This window comes from Corvus hawaiiensis, chromosome 1, assembly GCF_020740725.1.
Source record: "Corvus hawaiiensis isolate bCorHaw1 chromosome 1, bCorHaw1.pri.cur, whole genome shotgun sequence".
Classification (NCBI taxonomy): Eukaryota; Metazoa; Chordata; class Aves; order Passeriformes; family Corvidae; genus Corvus; species Corvus hawaiiensis.
In genome coordinates, this window is record NC_063213.1 from 84663410 (window position 1) to 84682343 (window position 18934).

The following is an 18934-nucleotide window of genomic DNA, read 5'->3' on the forward strand; positions in this document are numbered from 1 at the left end:
TTTAAAACAACTCAGTAGTTTCCAGATGTTCAGTAGAGCATAGGAATAAAGAACTAAAAGGATGCTTCTGAACCACTGAAGTCCATGTTTCTTCAATTGAAGACACTGACTGACTCTCAGCTAAGGACAGCATTCCTCACTGTAAAACCAATTCATTATTTTAATCTTTATTATCCTGGGGATATTAACCTCCACAAACTGAGTGCCCCAATGGCTATGGGATGCATTTTAATGTACAGTTTAATTTTCATTACTGGCCAGATGACTTTTATTTTTGTGTGTGTCACTAACTCTTTGTCTTCCGTAGCTTCTCCTCAAGTCTGATGTCTGCAACCACGGACTATCTGTAGATGGCAGTCACACCCCTCAGCATTCTTCTCCTCTGCAGATCTATACCCAAGTCAAGCTCTTCTCAACTCCTCTCACAAACTCCCCTTTCTCCTGGTGATCTTTTGAATATATGCAACTAGAGGTTTATGTAGTCATCCAGGCAAGGATTCATCTTTAGCTGGGTACTTTGCCATCACAAACGAGTTTTTGTCTGGACACATGTCCAAATGACCCAGTGAACAGCTAATGCTTCCTCTCTTCATTCTGCTTGTCCTTGCTGCGTTTTCTACTGATGAACTCAGTGTATAGCTGCAACTTCTGCTGTTAGTCCCCAAATGCAGGCACCTCATATTTCCTATTATTGAATTTCATCTAGCTGCTGTTACTGCAGTCCTCAAGGTCAAGCTTTTCTTCCCCATAACATTGTGGTCTTTAGCTGTATTAGGAATCTTTGAACTGGGTCATCAACAAATTTCATTATAGCAGTGACATTCAGTTACCCCTTCACTAGTAAAAAAGCACTAATAAAGGGAAACATTCTCCAGAGAGCTCTCTGAGAAATCCAGCCAGAAATCTTGCTCCTGCCTGACGCCCTCTAAAGTCACACAACCTCCCCTCACCTACATGTACAGTTACCTTAATAATGGTCATCTCCCTTTAGCAGGGCTTCTAGTCTCCTGTTTGGCACGAAAACAGATTTTTTTTCTTTCAAAAATACGTTCCCTACTCAAAACAGTAATCAGTTAATTTTTCACAAACTGCTCTCATAATGCACTGCCATGACATATCAAAGGTTAACAATGGCACGTTGGTTATGCCAATGGGGATTTCAGGGGTTCGCACACTATGGTATTATATTAATTTACTGTATTGCTGATTTTAATAACTGGCAGGTCTCTCTAATAGTTCATCTTTTTCCTGTCTTCTATACATATATAACCATACCAGACTTGATGAAACCACTTAAATGTCTTCCTATTAAGCCTGTGACTTTATATATTTATAAAAAAAGCATCGAGATAAAAATCATCTGTTCTCTTTCCACGAATATAACTGAAAATACAGTATATACTGGTGGATTGGGGGGTTCTTCTTTTTCTATCATACCTATTCCTAAAGCAGAGTATCGTCTGCTTGGCAGGGTCTTTCCTTTTCATACAACGCTTCTGGCTTCCTTCATGTCCTTTTTCAGGTGAATATTCACCTACAAGTTACTGAACCATGCTCCTTCAAGATTTTGTTCCTTGTTTAGGATACTCATTCCTGAGAGTCTGGTTAATCTTGAACTTAAAAAAATGTTGAGTCTTCCCCACACTCCAGATCCTGAACAAGTGGTATAGCATCAACCCATCCTCACTTACCTGTGCTGCAGGGATTTCACTACACCTGCCTTGCTTTCCTCAAATATCTAAGAATACTTTTTTCTCATACTGCTTAACCACAAAACATGTTATTGATTATTTAGGGCAGGGCTGACTTTAGATAAGGCAGGTCCCATGCAAGGTGTGGAAATCAGACCCAATGCAATTCCACACAAAGACAAGTCTTCCCTTTCTGCACACCCATTTTCTCACCACACTGCCTAATACAGGAGCTAATTACCACAACCACAGAAACTCTGTGCAGGCCCTCACCCCTCAGCACACAACAGTTATCTCCAGGTGCTAAGACAGTACCAAAAAAAAAAGAAATTTATAAAACTAGTGCATAAAATTTTGCCCACACTTCCTAAGCCAGGACTGCTCCAAGGCCCGAATTGAACCATTCCATATCAACACACTAAAACAAAACAAAGAAGTATTTTAAATTCTGCTCAAAGAGCAGAATTTAGGCTAAAATAATCAAACATATATTCTAAACACATCACTCTGGATATTTTTTTAAAAACCAAAAGTGTGAAATTCCACTTGAAGTAATTTCTGTGCTGTAACTGAATATAGAGGAGGAGGAACACATCTGGTGCCTGCACTGTGCAAATGTATTTATGATTAAATAGAATTGAATACCAAAATCCTGCAATGATAGAATTCATTAGACTAGTATAATGCTGCATAATTACTCTTTTTTTATATCATCCACTGCATGCTTTAAGAGCTCTTTTTACCCATTGATATCAATGTGCTATGTCATATTTACATACATCCTGCATAAAAGGCTGAGGAAATATTAGACATGACAGAGGGTGACACAGAAAGGCAACTGTTGTACAATAACTACACTGTCAGCAAAACAAGAAGAAACTGATTTAAATTCATTCCCCAGCATGGAACTCTACAGACAGGTACTGGATTTACATTTTGAAAGGAAAGGTGCTTCATACTATAGTAAGGAAGAGCTCTAACACAATAAAATCTATACATCGCTCCTTTTTACCAGCTCTCCTTGCTCAGCTTGCCTGCCTTGCATTACTGGCCCTCCACCAACACCCCATCCACAGATTTCCTCATGGACCTTGCTAAACAAGCATCGCCCTTGGGTCTTTCCTCACTGAAACCATCTCCACACATTACTGCCAGCAGGCAGTGGCTCTCTCTGAGCCTCCACATGACTGCCTTTCCTCTGCTTCTTTCCTACCAACCCAAGTGTCTCATGACTCCTAGCAGGCAGACCAGTCTCCCTCCTGGCTCATGCAAACTGTAGCATATGAAGGTCCTAACAAAGGATCTAAGTTCCCCAGGCCACCAAGGAAAACCAGGGGCTCCACTGCCACAGAAACTTGGGCTGACAGCAACAAAAGTGGGTTGCTACACTTCTTTAAAATAATTTGTCAGGTACAAAAGACTTTTGCCATCACTGTTTCAATTGTTTTCATGTTAAGCCACCCACCGTCTCCCTAAGGCACGCTCCATCTCCCTCTCAGTGTACTCATTGTTCTTCACTGTTGGCACAGAGGAGTAAGGGAGTTTGGACACCCAGAAAGAGGTAAGTTAGCTACTACGGCTGATGGTGCAAATCTGCTGGCTGCTCTCATAGATGGGTTAGTGATGATACCTGGGCAGTCCAGTGACAATAACAGCCTTTGGATCAGGCTCAGCAGGCAATTACAGAACCAGCATGGAACTGGCAGACTGGCACAAGGGACAAAGCAACTGTCCACAGCCACACTGTCCTCCCCCTTCAAACAGCGGCCAGACACCCACCTGATAAGAGCTTTCTCTCCAAAACTGTAGCTGCAACCAAAGAAGAGTCAAGGAAATGGAGACTGATAAAAGCAGTCTGCAGGGACAGCAAAAAGGTAGCTGAAACCAATTACTATTTGCACTTATTTCACATCAGCCTACAGGTTTCTAATAAAAAAAACAAAACAGTGGTCCTGACCAACCACTTCATTTCCGGCCCTCTACTAATTGCAGGTTATTTGAGCTATAGGCCTGCAGGCTAAGGAGGAACTGCTCTGCATTAAATATATATTGAGTTCCTAACCAAAATAATCTCTCTCAAGAGGTATTTTTATTGTGAACAAAAGCTGCAAAAGTTCACACCTCAGGTTCCTTAAGACAACAAACTACATTGAGCAGCTGCAACAGCCAAAAGGCACATGAAAATCATTAAGCCAAAATTTAAAAGATGCAGGGTTGCCACTCAAAGGGCTGTGCACAAATGACACAAAAACATGCTCTTTCTATTTACTGCGGTATGCAGAAAATCTATCTTTCAATAGCTACTAGTACAACTAAGAAATACCATATTCTTAACAAGCTTAAGATTTAGGGGACATGAAAGTTACGATATTTTTAAACTCTCCTGGACCAGAACAGAAGTTAGGCTGTAATTTGAAGTAAATTAAAAGCAAATTAAAGTAAATCTATATAAATATGAAGTAAATTAAAATAAAGCACTTGTTTGGTAAGTTACTATGCAATAACTGACTCTTTTATTTTCATCAGTTTCTAACTAGTTAACATTGACAGAGATATATTGAAACCTAACTAATTTAACTTTTACATTGTGTCTCCTTTCTTTCATAAAAAGCATAAAGGAATCACAAAACCACTCTAATATGCCAAGTAAAATGGTTTAAAGATTCACAAAATGTAAAATTTCAACAAAGAACCTGTCAATCATCACCAAGGAAGGATTTTTCCGATTTGATTTCACATATAAGAGAGAACACCAATTATTGACCTACGTATTTTCAGTGCAGAGCAAACAAAACAGCAGTATCACAGGAATACAAGGCAGTATTTTACTACTCACAGATCTTTTTCAAATCTTTGAAAACATCATAGCTGCAATTAGTCTTTTGTGTAATGTGTCAAATTCCCAGAAAGATGCCTATATTTCCATAGTTTACTCTTAACTGACACTAGGCAAAAGTACACCTACAAAAGCAATCTACAGAAGTGGTCTGCTGTTCAAAGGGGGGAAAAAAAAGCAGGTTTGGGGAAGTGAAGGGTCCCACTACAGGGAGCCACAGGGAGACCTTGGACTCCCAGCAGTGGCCAGGGGCTACTCTGGCACAGCCCCTCTCCCAGCAGATGCCAAAGACATCTGCCGCCAGGTCCAGGCACTCCGGAAAAGCCCTGCCTTCTCTCAGCTGGAGCCTGCAAAGCACTCGGCAAGGCGGCTGCCTGGAGCCAGCTGCTGCCGGCAGAGCAAGAGAGGCAGCTCCGTCCCAAATATCCTTTTCTCCAAGCAGCTCTTGCACACAAAACAAAGAGAAGACTGAAACATCAGAGGAGTTGTGTCCTGGCAACCTACAGGAAGACAATGGCTTTTCCCAGAGCTCCACAGTCCTTCCTCTGTCATGGGGCCAGACACATCCCCTGCATGCTGTAGGAATGCCTACTTTTTTCCTAAGAGGAAAGCAACGCAGGACAAATCATTTTCACAGGCTAAATACAACTCCAGGACTAAGACATCAGTATCCCTCCTACTTCTCTTTCAGTCCATGTGCTTTGGAAAACCATTATCCCATTTTCAAATACCAAAATTAAATTCAGTATCTTTTGCAATGAATAAATAATACGGCCAATTAAATATTTGCATCTAAGCTTGAACGTCTGAAATATTCTAGCATGACATGACACAACTGCCAATGAAAACAAATCAAAAAAGTAAGACCAAGTGAATTATCTAGACCTGATACTACAAAGATACAAGCACTCCCAGAGTGAAATCCATATCTAGAAAAAATTATTTCATGTTCTGATTGCTTTTTACTACATGCAAGTGTGACCCGGTTTGGTCGTTTTAAATACTGAAAAGAAAAAAAAAAAAACTAAAAAAAAAACCCAAACAAGGTAGGAGGTTTCTTAGATAATTAATCCCACAACCTTCCAAGAAAATGAAAATATAAAGTTACCCACAAATATAACGGCTCCAAAAGTATTACTAACATACACCAGTAATTTAAATAATTTACATTAAAGAATTTAAAGGAACTACTTGAAGTTCAATATTTGCCCAAGCCTTGGCAAGATCTGAGTAAAAAGTCAGAGAATTTATTTCAAGTCTATCTCAAGGACCTAGAAGGCATTCTGGATAGAGTAATACCATTTAAAGGTTAAACTCATAGAATCAGCATGAAATTTTCAGAAGACATATTTGTATGTTTAAAAAAATTTTTCCATCCTTTGAAGAGTTTTAAAAATATTATATGAGGAGTATTCCTGTGTAGAATGGTTTGGGGAAAAAAAAATTATGTGGCAAACTCAGAAGAATCGATCAGACACAGCGTTGGATATTGCACATCAGTTACTGAATGCAGCTATTAGGCTGCAATTATATTTTTCTTTGTCTTCATTACAAAATTTTAAAAATGTGAAGGGTACTTCACTGCTTCTCTACTCATCCATTTTTCCAGACAAGTAAGGAGACTCCCAGTCCTTTTTCCATATGCATTGCTAGAGAACACCCTGAAGACCACAGAAAGCCTACACTAAGAGCTCAAACATTTTAAACTAAGAAAGATAGCATCAGCAGTGTTGAACAAAACTAGCATTTACTGCCATGTTAACTGGCCACTACAGTCAAATATTCACTCTACAAAGGTGATTGGAATCAAGTATTAATTATACAAAGGAACTTAAAAATATAAAAGCAAAATCCTTCTAATATTTCCTAATATATTTTAAGTATGCACATCTCTGGTATTTCTAAAACAGATGGAGGGAGTCTCAGCATGCAACCACTTAGTCCCAAAAACATTTTGTGAGATGTCCCACAAAAATGAACATGAATGTTTTTGTATAGAATGGTTCTTGGAAATGTACCCAATGGAATTAAAATTAGTAATAATGACAGTCTTACCTGGTCCCAGGGACAGATGATTCCTCCAAAACACATAAAGAGATATCCCATGGCAACAAGACATACCCAGACCACCAGAGAAAATATACGAAGCAGCTTCTTAAATACAGGTTCTACGCAGACAAGGATAAATATAGCAAAAAAAATTGCTAGGGCCGTTGGAACAGTTATTAAAAATGCCACGTGGTCTTCAACTTCCTGGAAACAGAGGAAAATGAAAAGGAAGTTAAAAGCTAACGTAATTAAAGGTCAGACACCAATAACATACTCTAAACTGATTGTACATGGAGATCCCAGAAAGACATGACTGGATATCTAAAGCGACTTTCAATTAAAATACGGTTTCTTTCATGGTAAGAAGCTGTTACGTGGAGCATCATCTTCATAACTACTACTGCAAATATTAACCACAAGAGCACACCATTTCTTTTACTAATCTGAGTTGCAGTAGGCTGTGAGAAGTGTATGCAACATGAGGTTGGAAACTGGTTCCAAGCTCAGTCTGCAGTGGATCCAGAGCCCATGGCCAACCAGCCAACAACTCCACTGCCAGCACACACAGAACGGAGAGGGATGCAGAAGAATGAAAGCTTGCAACAGCATGAATCTGCAGGAGAAAGAAACTTCCCCTGAAGCCTAGCATGCCCCTGCAGAACCTTTTCACTGCTCTGCAGACTGAAAAGACCCATCGCATCAGGAGAGGTGCTGGAGCTGAGCCAGGCAGCCCCATCTGCTCCGTGTGTAACAGCCAACGCAACCACGAGAACGTGATGGGTGACAGCAGCAGGGACTCTCTTGTGAGAGGTACAGAGGCGCCCATGTGCTGACCTGACACACCCCTGAGAGCTGTGCTGCTTGCTGGGGGCTCGTATCAGCAATGCCACCAAGAGATTCCCAAGCCTCATGGAGCTCACTATTACCCACTGCTGTAGGTTCACACGGGCACCAGTGACACAGCCAGGAGTAGTCTGAGCAATACCAAGAAGGATTGCAGAGGGTGATGGTAAGGGACTCCAGAACACAAGTAGTTTTGTCACCAATTCTCACCAAACTAAAGTTGGCAGGCGAACAGAACTTAAGTTCATTCCACTCCTAGAAGTTTGATGCCAATACCAGAAAGAGATGCTCTGCATCTGAAAAGGGATTGCAAGTCAGCAGGAGAAGGAATTCCAGCCGCTCTAGACAGTACGCTGGCTTTGGGGGCATGGGAAGTAAACAAGAGATGTGCATCTGGGATCTTATCACAGAGATGTGGTGGGACAGCTCCTATGACAGGAGGGTTGGAATGGAAGAATACTGGCTCTTTAAGAAGAACAGGAGAGGGGAGACAAGGAGAGGGTGCTTCCCTCTATGTCATGGCGCATCCCCTGCCAGGTGACGGATGAGGAGCTGACTGAGAGCTTATAAGCAAGGTTAAAGGGAAAGCAGAGATAGGCAACATTACAGTGGGAGTCTGCTACAGGTCGTCCAACCAGGAAGACTGAGAAGATGAGGCCCTCTATAGACAGACAAGAACAGCCTCGTGTTCACAAGTCCTAGTCCTCATGAGGAACTTCAGCCACCCCAATACCTGTTGAATGGGCAACACAGCAGGGCACGAGCAATCCAGGCAGTTCCCAGAATGCGCTGATGATAATTCCCTTCTCCAAGTGGTACAGGACAAGGTGGGTGGGGCTTTGAGCAGCCTTGTTTAGTGGAAGGTGTGCCAGCCCAGGGCAGGAGGGTTGGCACTAGGTGATCTTTAAGGTCCCTTCTAACCCAAAACACTCTATGATTTAATCTTATTTGAAGCCAATTGAGAAAACTGTAAATCACGCTGAACAATGCAGCTGTCAAAATGCCTCACAAATCAACTATGTCCACAGCTCTATAAAAGTCTTTTTGACAGGGATAGTTGCAAGGTACTATATGATTTGCTTCTGCTTAAAGTATTTATCTGGAAGTACAGACTCTAGATTACATATATACATTTCCTCCTAGCAACTGCTTACTTTGGAATGTACAAACAACACCCAGAGCAAGGACTAGAATATAACGTGAAGATTCAGAATATTCAATATTTAAATTTATTTACAGAACTTACTTGTAAGTTACTACACTAACATCTTTAAATCATCTAATGATGGATGCATTAATAAAGAATAAATATTTGATTTTCTATTGCTGTATATGCTCAAAATGGTATGCCTGATTGAAGTAAAACACCACTATACCAAAGTACAGTCACGGGATCTTCAGTCATTCCCCAGCTGTTCTGAATTCTAACAGCCTCATTTGCAGCAACAAGGATTCCCAAAAGCAGGCCCCAAATGCTACTGCTGCAACAGTAACCACAGACTTCATGCACAAAAGCCTCAGATCCATTTTTCATGCTGGTGAAAGCTTCAAGAGAATCTGAAAGTACGTATTTGATGATTTGTAAGACATCTAAGCACAAAGAAACAACATTTCTTTTTCCCCTTTTTTTAGTTGCTTCCTTAGTGCCCTGTTAAATCTTGTTTATTGATAGATTTTCAAATCAAATACATGACATTTTACTTAAAAGTATCTTAATATGACTTTTTTCCTTTCTTATGTATATAAGACTTGCTTCAATTAAATCAAAACGAAAAATTTACAAATAAATTTGTAAATTTACAAACAAATTTGTAAATTTACAAACACTTAAAAATGCCATCAGCAGGGTTTGTTTTTAGTTTTGTTTTTCCCCTGATCTAGTAAGTTTTACAACCTGATATCTAGAGACACTTGCTGTAAAAATCTGTCCCCTTCCCCTGTTCCCATTTCTTCGTTTTCCTTGCTGCCCTGCCTGCATGTGCACCACAGACTGGGACACCCAGCTGCTCCCAGCTCCAACCACCACCCTGACAGGCTCAAACCAAGGAGACCACCACAATATACCCCACCCTGCCAGACAAAAGTCAGCTCATCTTTCAACTCTTCTTGTTTTTAATGCCCTTTTGGATTTATGAAGTCACACATTTAAGCAACTGTTATTGCAACACTGACTTTCACGGTATAAGCAAAAAAAGTGTCAAGAAATTTTAAGTGGTGATTCTAACCCTGAAATGCAAACACGAAGCTTCCAAATATCACATACACACATGAAGGCTTTCAAGCACTTGGGTAGTCACACAGAAAACAAAACTATGGCCTTAAATTTAGGCACAGGGGTTAGTGTCTGCACAAGTACAGAGCTGCAAAGAGTAACATACGTGCAATCTTGCATAGTAAAAATATAAAACCTACCTACTAGTAGGAAGAACTACTGATTTATATATATGAATGTTGTGACTTTTGATCAATCCCATCTAAGAAACTTGTTTCAGTTAATTGATTCAGTATCTGGCACAACCAATGCCAGCTCAGTTAACATCAAAAGCATTTAACTTCAGCCTTTGACTTCTGCCCTTCCAGGTGGGATTGCCAAACTCTTGTGGCAAGAGACAGATGTCACAGGCAACAGGACAACATTAACTTCCTTGCACCATCTGTCACGCAGCCCAAGTCACAGCATCAAAGGAAGCCACAGGCTCCTGGAGTAAGCCAAGACTGTGGAAAAACACATATTTTAATGATGGCAAATTGGCATTTCAGCGATAAGGATCATGCTACAAACATACTAGGCGAGAAAATCCAGATGCACTTCAACTGCATGCTTCTCCACATCGGTAAAAAATAACAAAACTACTGTACTTTCTGGGAGGATTTGGCTTCATAACAAATCAACAATATTTAGATGTCTGTTTAGAGTACATGAATGCTCATGCAGCTACATATATTTATATGTATTCTATAATTAGATCAATCCATCAAAGTGTTTGTTCCAAATTAACAGCTACTCAGTTTCCTTTTTTAGGCATACACTGATTTCAACACTTAGCTGAGATATTTTGATCACTAAATCTAAAATTTTACTTCTGCTTTCCCCCCTTCTCAGGTTGCCTACTACACAATTTTACATTTTGATTTAAATGGAAGGAAATAAAAAAAATAGACCACACCGTATCAGCTCCTGAGCACAGGTGACCTCTCTGAGCTGACACAGGACAACATCCTTTTGTGATGACAAGCTGCTTGCATCACACCATACACTAAACAAATTCTGAAGTAAAATTGAAATTTAAAGACAGAATAGGGTACACATTAGGCAATTCATAAAATATAGGAGAAAATAAAACTTTATTATAATTTTACCCTTTTTGGAAACTTTATGTGTACAGGGGGATTTTCACAATCCTGCCTTTAAAACACATGTTAATGTCAGGTCAAGAACAGCAGGCCCTGTAAGGCAGAGGTTTATTCTGGAAGCTATTTTTAATTACTTCAGAGGAACTAAATCTTTACAGAATTGTAACTTTAAGAGCAGGACATTTAGAACTTGCAGTTTCCAGAAAAATATTTGTAATTATTAGTGTATTTAGCAGGTTGGGTGTTGCAAAAACCTGAAAAATCCTGAAGGTTAGCTATTCTGTTACCTTAACCAGTCCTCAAAGAGGTGGGGGGAAAAAAGAAAAAAACAAACCCAAACACTTTCCTTTTTTTTTTCCCACTAGTCTCAGAAATTAAAATACACCAGAGGTAACGGAATTAAAATATCAGCATGACACTTTTGAACATAATGGCTAAGCCCGCAATACATGGATCTTACCTGACAGCTCTGTCTCCCTGAGTGTTTTCTATCTTGCTGTCTTTTAATTACTGAAGAAATTAAAAAGTCTACTGTTAGAAATTTTTCCAACCCCCACAAATTCTTCCAAAGTGTGATAATCTTGTTATCACCAGTAAAATCTGAAGAGTTGCTTTCACTCATCTTTCCAAAACCCACAACCTTCTCTCAACTGACATCCTGTTCTTTCCCAGATAATGTCATGCCCTCAGTTTAATTTTAAACACCAAAGCTGCTGTAGAGCACTTCACTGTTATATATAAAAACATAGTCAGATGAAACAATCCATAAAAATGAACAAATAAGCAGTTAAAATGCCAGTTTTAGCATAAAATCTTTTAACATGGTCCCTCATTCTTTTGACATATTTTCTTTATTGTTTTTTGATTAATGGAATTCAACAGCAGTCTATATACAGAGGACTCCTGCTGGGATCTGAAATATCACACGCTTTGAATTAACTCAAACCATTTACCACATTAAATTCCTACTAAAATCACTTTTTGCTGAGATCAATGAAACACTTTCTAAATGTAAATATAAAACCAAGTGAGTAATGTTCTTCAGACACTGATTTAATTTTTTATTTCATACATCTATTCAATTTTCAGTATCTTCAATTTCATGCAGCTATTTTCAAAAGTGTTGAGTGTTACAAGAAGCGTTACAGGGCTGAAGGATTACTAGCTTACGGACCTCTCAATCAAACATCCTTCTTTAACCAGTCTGACTTAAAAAATCTTTTGAGTTGTCTCTGTGGAAAAAAAACACCCATTTTTCCTGCAAAACATGTTCCAGGACTTGAGACAATGATTTTCAGAAGACATAATCACCCTTCTCTTTGTAAAACTGGACAGCATTTAAATTCTCTAACATCTCAAAAATATTTCTCTACAAAATCTGCAAAAGTCTTCTGGCTACTTGTGACCCCTCTCCTATGATTTTATATTTTAGTGACTTTGCTTACGGCTGACTGCACTGTGTGCCATCTGCTAGACAGCTGGAAAAATCTCCATTTTACGAAGAGGTGCTGTGCCCTGCTCCTGGCCAAGTAGCTGTACAGTTTCATCTAGGATTTCATCATTTAGGACAACAACTGAAAAGTTCTGGCCAGCAGTCCCAGGTTTCTTTTCCATCAATTCCATTAGTATTACTCCATCTCCACTTCAGAAATTGTGCAGCATCTTTAAGGCCAGATGCTATTTCCAAGACTGCACAGTATTTTCTGGATCCACAAGTCAGAAAGACTTCTCTGTCTTTTGTGCCCACCATTTATCTTTCATAACATAAAACTTTGCTTGTTATTCTTGCTTAGATGCATGGTTAGAAGCTTTCACAAGTGCTTTTTTTTTTTTTATAAGGACATTAGCAGAAAATTAACTGAACTGTATCTTTGAATCAAACCATCCTGAAGTTTGTGTCAATGAAGCTTTTCATTTTCACTAAGGCCCTATGTAGCTGCATGCCCGAATTTTTTTTCTCCTTGATTCAGCATTCCCTGTCTGGCTTAGCAGATCAATGATAACAGCATCAGGCTCCAATCCAGTTCTTTCATGATGTCTGCTGTCTTGAGAAATTCAGTTCTGTCTATTAATGAGTCTGATGTGCAGTCTACACTTGCTGCTAGCACACAGAGATATCTGACTCCCCACTAGATGCACGTCACTCCAGCCATTTGCACATCATATGGATCATGTGGCATTACAACTGCCCAGCTGCTGCATGATGTTCCATGTAACCACGAGAAGCAGTTCTGCATCCATGGCCACATTCTATGCTATTCTGTATTCATTAGTACATGGGAACATTATTGGAGCAGCAAGATTTCATCCAAACCCTTCCGATGACATTCTGGGCTACCTGGGGCCTTTCCCCAGGCTTGAAAGCCGTGAACAACATGTGCTGTAAATGTGCTGCCTGTATGAGAAGTGTGCAGTTTTGCACCAGTGCAGCACCTCTGCTGCAATCCCACAGGAACTGTTCTTTGACGTTGCAGGCGATATCCCTGTGAGCACACAGGACTAACAGTGACAATGCAGTGACCAGCCCTGCAGGTCTTGTGAACACCCCTCTGACCACCCACGTGCCTGACTACCGAGCCAAGCACTTTTGGCCAGTGGATTTTTTTTTAGCTAGTCCAGCTACATATAGATACTATTTATCTTCTCAATTAGTCAGTAGAAAATGATTGTATCCAGATTTTTCCAAGTTTGCCTGATAGCTATAAGTGAACCTTGTCTGCTTCAGTGTTGTAGCAATGATTATCAGGAACACAAAGTCTTAACATGCCAGAGATCACAGACTTCTCTCTTTAATGCAAAAAACATCAGACCTCACAGAGTGTTTGGAAAAGCTCTTTGGAGGTGCCATGGCTGCTGTGCAAATAACAGTAATAGAAGAAGTTGAAATAAAAGTTCTGGAGGCAAAATATTTGTTGCTAGTGAAGAAGCAGAGAACTATTGTAGCATTCCCATAAATGGTCCCCCCAAAAAAAAACCTAGGTGGAAAGCAAAAGTTTAATAAGCGGCTAAGAAAATGTGTTCAAAAGGGAAATTAAAGAAACTGAGAAATTTGGGGAATAGGGATTTTGTCTCTAGAAGGTAGCTGAGCTTCACCTAAACTAGATGAGTTTGCTAGCACTTGCAACATCATAGGAAAACATTCAAATTGAATGTTAAAGATTGATTGTTATAGAAACAGAGTGCATGGTTCAAGAGAAGCAGTAATGTCAAGGAGACTGGTAAGTCTCAACTAAATGAAAGGACAGAAGTTGATTAAACTCAACTAAGGAGGTTTCAGCAAAGGAAAGGCAGAACAGATTCTCTTTTTAAAATCTGTCAGAGAAATAAGACACCCATACAAAAGTAAACACTCTTCTCTACAAGCCTAGGAAGCTAGACGGAAGAACTAAAATGCCTGTCGTTGAAGCATTATTTACACAATAGCCTTACTGAAAACTTGGTGTAAAAAAAACCATCAGCAGAATAATGAAAAAGTAGAAAGAGACTGAAAGCCATACACTTCAGCAGGGACTGAAGAAAGGCCTCTATTAACAGTCTAAGAAATTAACAAACAGTATAAAGTGGCTATGAGAAAAAAAAAAAAAAAAGACTGAACAGCAAAGCCTCATAAAAATAAATTACTTAGAGGACTGGTTATCATGCAGATATAAGGAAGGCTGTCAAAGAAGAAAACACAGCAGGTCAAGGGACACTTTAGTGACTCCCAGATGGATTTGCTAAGGATCACAACAGCAGATGGAAGCTGAGACCACAGTCTGTGTCTCATGCACTACTGAAAAACAAAACAAACAAGTACACAGATGAAAAAACCCACCCATATGAAGAAAGAGAAAACAATCTTGAGATTAATCTGATCTCAAGAAATGGAAAGAATCTGGTTCACAAAATATTGCTATTGAGGAGCTTCTTTATACCAATGACAAATCTTGTTAAGCAAACAAATGACAAGACCCAAACACCAAAACTGAAAGGGGCAGCTATAAGCTTACAGATTAAAATCTTTGTAGGGAGCCTGAAGACACTGTAAAACTCAGAGGCACAGGGCAAAAGCTAACCAATTCCCCTAAACAACTTGAAAAAGACTAAAACACAACCAGAACGCCTCAACATCCAAGTCCCCACTGCAACAAATTATCTTTAATAGGAAAAAAAAAAAAAAAAACCCAACAACCTGAAAGGGGATAAAAAAGGATTTAATATAAAGATTCAATTAATATAAAGACTCAATAATGCCAGCCAAGAAAAGAACTTGCTTGAGAAATTATTTTTAAGAGTATACAAATAAGTAGTAAATTCTTTTTGAAACATAATCAGGAGTTGGCAGCCTGCTAAAGGACTTCCAAGCAAACAGACAATGCAGGTATTAAAAAAAAACAACTAGAGAAGAACAGATTGTAGCAGAAAAGGTTCGAGTTGTTTTTGTTTTGTTTTCTATCTGTGTTCAGTGTGGGATAATTCTCATTCCAAAATAATCTATGCAGGGAAATACATCAAAAAGTCTGTCTCAAATTGGAGCATTAGTGAAAGGCATTACAGACAAAAGCAGAAATTTGAAATGTAAAAAAAAATATCACCACAAGCAGTCAGGATTCACCAGAAACGGCCAATAAGACTCAAAGAAGAGAAAGCTAAAACAGCAGTAGCATGTAACCTGCACCCAAAAGTTCCAGAGTATCCAAAGACAGACATGTGATGTAATGCCAGTCTCTCCTGGGATCCTTCTCAAAGACTAAGGGAAGTACCAGCAGGCCTCACATCTACCCTAGGAAAAATTGTTAGAAACAAAGGTACCAAAGGCCTCAGGAATCCTAGGGTATGTGTTCAAAATATCCATAAACACTTTGGGAAAAGGGCTGAATAGAAATCTGGCAAAGATAAGGGTCAACTATGAAGAAACACAAAAGGATCTCATAAAAGTCACTATGGAACTAGAAAATGGCAGATGAATTTCAGCAGAGATGTGTGTGCAGAGATACACCTCAGACAAAGCAATCCTAATTTTATGCACAAGACAACAGGTTCTTGGTTGGCTACTAATACTTAGAGAGATTTGGTGTTTATCATAGCCAGACCCATTGCAACATTACTTAGGTCCTCACCAGCAGTCAAAAAACAACCCAAAATGCAGAACATAGGAAAATAGAATAAAGAGGTGAGAACATCACAATGCCACCTCAATGCATGACGAACACCGTAATTCTGGTTCAATCACCACTTCCAAATGATAGTTTTCAAGAATGGTCAAAGCTGCAATACAGTGGCTAGATTCTAAAGGAGTAACACTTGGTTTTAAGGTTTCTCTTCCCTGCATGGAGTGCAGAGACTGCCCTTTAATTCAGCTCTTCTGATGTTTAAAGGTAGTGTCCATCTCAGGCCAACAGGAACAACCTCCACTGGATCTATCCGCATGCAAAGGTGTAGCCAGAGCCCCATGAGCCCATGACCATTCCCTACTGCCATGGAATACAGGACAGACACCTATCCCTGCCAAAAACATAATTAGTAGAACCAGGATGTGTGTGCCTCTATACTTTATATTCAAAAATATGCCCTGTGCAAATACCATGTACCCAACCTGAACAGTAAGCAGTGTTTTTATACAGCCTCATTTGCCGTATCAGCAGTTTTCTCTCTCTTGGTTTATTTTCCACAGATTTGTGTCCTCTCCTCTTGCTAACCACATGTCATATAAAATCTGTCAGTGCATACAACTATGTATTTAATAAGCTGGGGTTCAGAAGGCCCACAAACAGGGTCAGGGAATATGAACGGGACTGTCGTGCCTTACGGTCATCCAGCAGCATCTCAATCTTCTCTTAGGCTGCCAATTATCAAAAGTTTTACTTTAAAACACATAACAGCCTATGAAAAACAGGATGGTCAAACCCAGTTACCAGTGGCTACGACACTCAGCTGGTGCACTTCTAAAATTGTCCTACCCAGTGGCAGTAGCTGGCAGCCACAAAAGGAAAACCATGTCCCAGAGACCAAGAACAGTTACTTACATTCTGCTCCCTGAAGTGTCCCTGTCATAGGTTAGCAAGCATAGTCCCAGAAGTGATGTCCTTGCCAAGGCGTGCTTACAGCTTCCTCTGGGACCTGATAGAACCTATCAGCTGGCCAGTTTGAATATGGACAATTCTTTAAGCCACTTAAAGTTGTGACCGCCTCTGTGATCCACACTTAAGAATAGAAACCCTGAGGCAGAGTTTCTCTCTCTCGTTCCCAGCGCTGGGACAGGTGGCTGTGGGCCCCGTGTAGGGGCCAGCGGGCCAAGCGCAGGCCCTGCTCGGGCCAGGCTGGGCTGGGCCACGGCCAGCCTGGAGCCGATGGGCCCTGTTCCATCCATGGAACCCCCCCCCCCCAACAGCCCTGCTGTGGGCAGCTGGAGCAGCTCGACTCTCCCCCCTCTCCACTTCAATAAGCCACATTCCAGCTGCAAGGGTGAGATTAACCCTTTTAGTGCTGTGAAGAGCTGAAAACCAGAGGGAAGAGAAAGAGGAGATGCTTAAAGCTGAAATTCTCTTGTAAAGCTATGATATATCAGAGTATCCCGTTGTAATTTCATGGAGATATCGGGGTGGAGTGTTCAACTCGTAAGCAAAAGCACCTGGGCTGAGATAGGCAGATGCTGAAGCAGCTGTAATTTCATGAGAAGTTGAACAGGGAGTGATGGAAGTGATGAGGACTTTTGCTCCAAATGGGAAAGGAGAAAACCTCAGTTCCTAGAGATGCTCCCAAAGATTTCTTAGAGATGAAATGCTCCCAGAGACATGGGTGAAGAGAACTTTTGTTTCTGAACGGCTCAACCTTAAAATTGTACCCCAAAAAACTTCAAGAGTGGACCCTCAAAAGCAGTTGTGAGAAAAGCTGCAAGTTGGGGGAAGGGACTCACATGCGAGTAGACAGACTCCTCTTCCTAAATGGACTGAACAAAGTTATTTGGAAGTGGGCGGCTGTCTCGTTGTGATAATGTTTTCATAGCATGAGCAAGAGAGACTCCTCTTCCTAAATGGACTGAACAAGGTTATTATGGAAGTGATAAACAGACTGAACATCTCAAGGGTTGTCTTTTTACATTGTCAGTGGGAGAAGGGAGGAAGGTGGGGGGAGGAGAAGAGTTCTGAAGGTGTGGTATGATTTTTTTTCTTCTTTTAGGTCTGTTAATAAACTTCTTTATATTCTTTCAAGTTTGGTGCCTGCTTTGCATTTTTCCTAATTCTTATCTCACAGAAGATAAACAGTAATGAGTATCTGGACCAAACCACTACACCAAATTGGTGTTTCCACCCAGTTACAAACCCAACCCGCTACAGTCCCCTTCACAAGAGGGGGGATACAACAAGCAGAAAAGTGAGCAAAAATCTGTACTTTTGTAATTATTTCATGCTCCAGAGGTAATTAAAACCTACTCACATCATTTATTAATTTTTAATGTAAATACAGCAATCAAAATATCTTTCTTGCATACTTTAATCTACATGCATTGGTTCTGACTTCCTCTCAAAAAAGGGTGGCTAAGTAACTTAGTTTAGCTTGTTTTTCAGATATTCTCAAAATCCTTCCTCCTATTATAAAAATACTTTTAAAGAAACTCTCCAGTAAATGCAAATACTGTTTATACAGGTCACAATACATGGAAGATAAACTGAGTAAAACACTTAGGAAGAACGTATTATTTTGTAGTTGACTATATTCAAAACAAGTCATTGTTGAAAAAGCTCCATCAGCTAAACATTAAGGATAATACAATACTTCTTCACAAGACTCAAAGACATCTTTTTCAGATTAACTACACTGTAGCATGTATTAAAAGTGAAATTATGGCCTTTCTTGTACACATATAGATTCATCGATGTCTGAAATACTCATTCAGATTTGTAGAAGCCAGAAGTACTCATGTGACTGTTTGAGCTATTTAATACTGACAGTTACATATTTTGGCTGTCGCTTTTAAATTGAAGCTAAAAGGTGGCTTTCCCTCACCATTTTCCTCCTGACATAATAACTGGAGAATCTGGCTGTAATCAAGAAAAAATGTCAAGATGCAACTCACTTAAAAGTAAGGATCACAAAATTTGAGCCAGGGAGCACATGAGCTTCAGCACATAAGGAAACTGCTCATTTTAAAGGTTTGTTTAATGAAGAAAAAGGTACACTT

At 39.9% G+C, this 18934-nt stretch overlaps 1 protein-coding gene across 2 annotated transcripts in view; it reads right to left on the minus strand.

Moving 5' to 3' along the window:
- Positions 1 to 18934, minus strand: part of ADCY2 (adenylate cyclase 2) — a 205883-nt gene that overhangs the window by 177253 nt on the left and 9696 nt on the right. For both annotated transcript variants that reach the window (XM_048312183.1, XM_048312174.1), the window contains exon 2: positions 6583 to 6780. In XM_048312183.1, coding sequence (XP_048168140.1) covers positions 6583 to 6780 — 198 coding nt within the window. The remainder of the gene's footprint in view (positions 1 to 6582; positions 6781 to 18934) is intronic.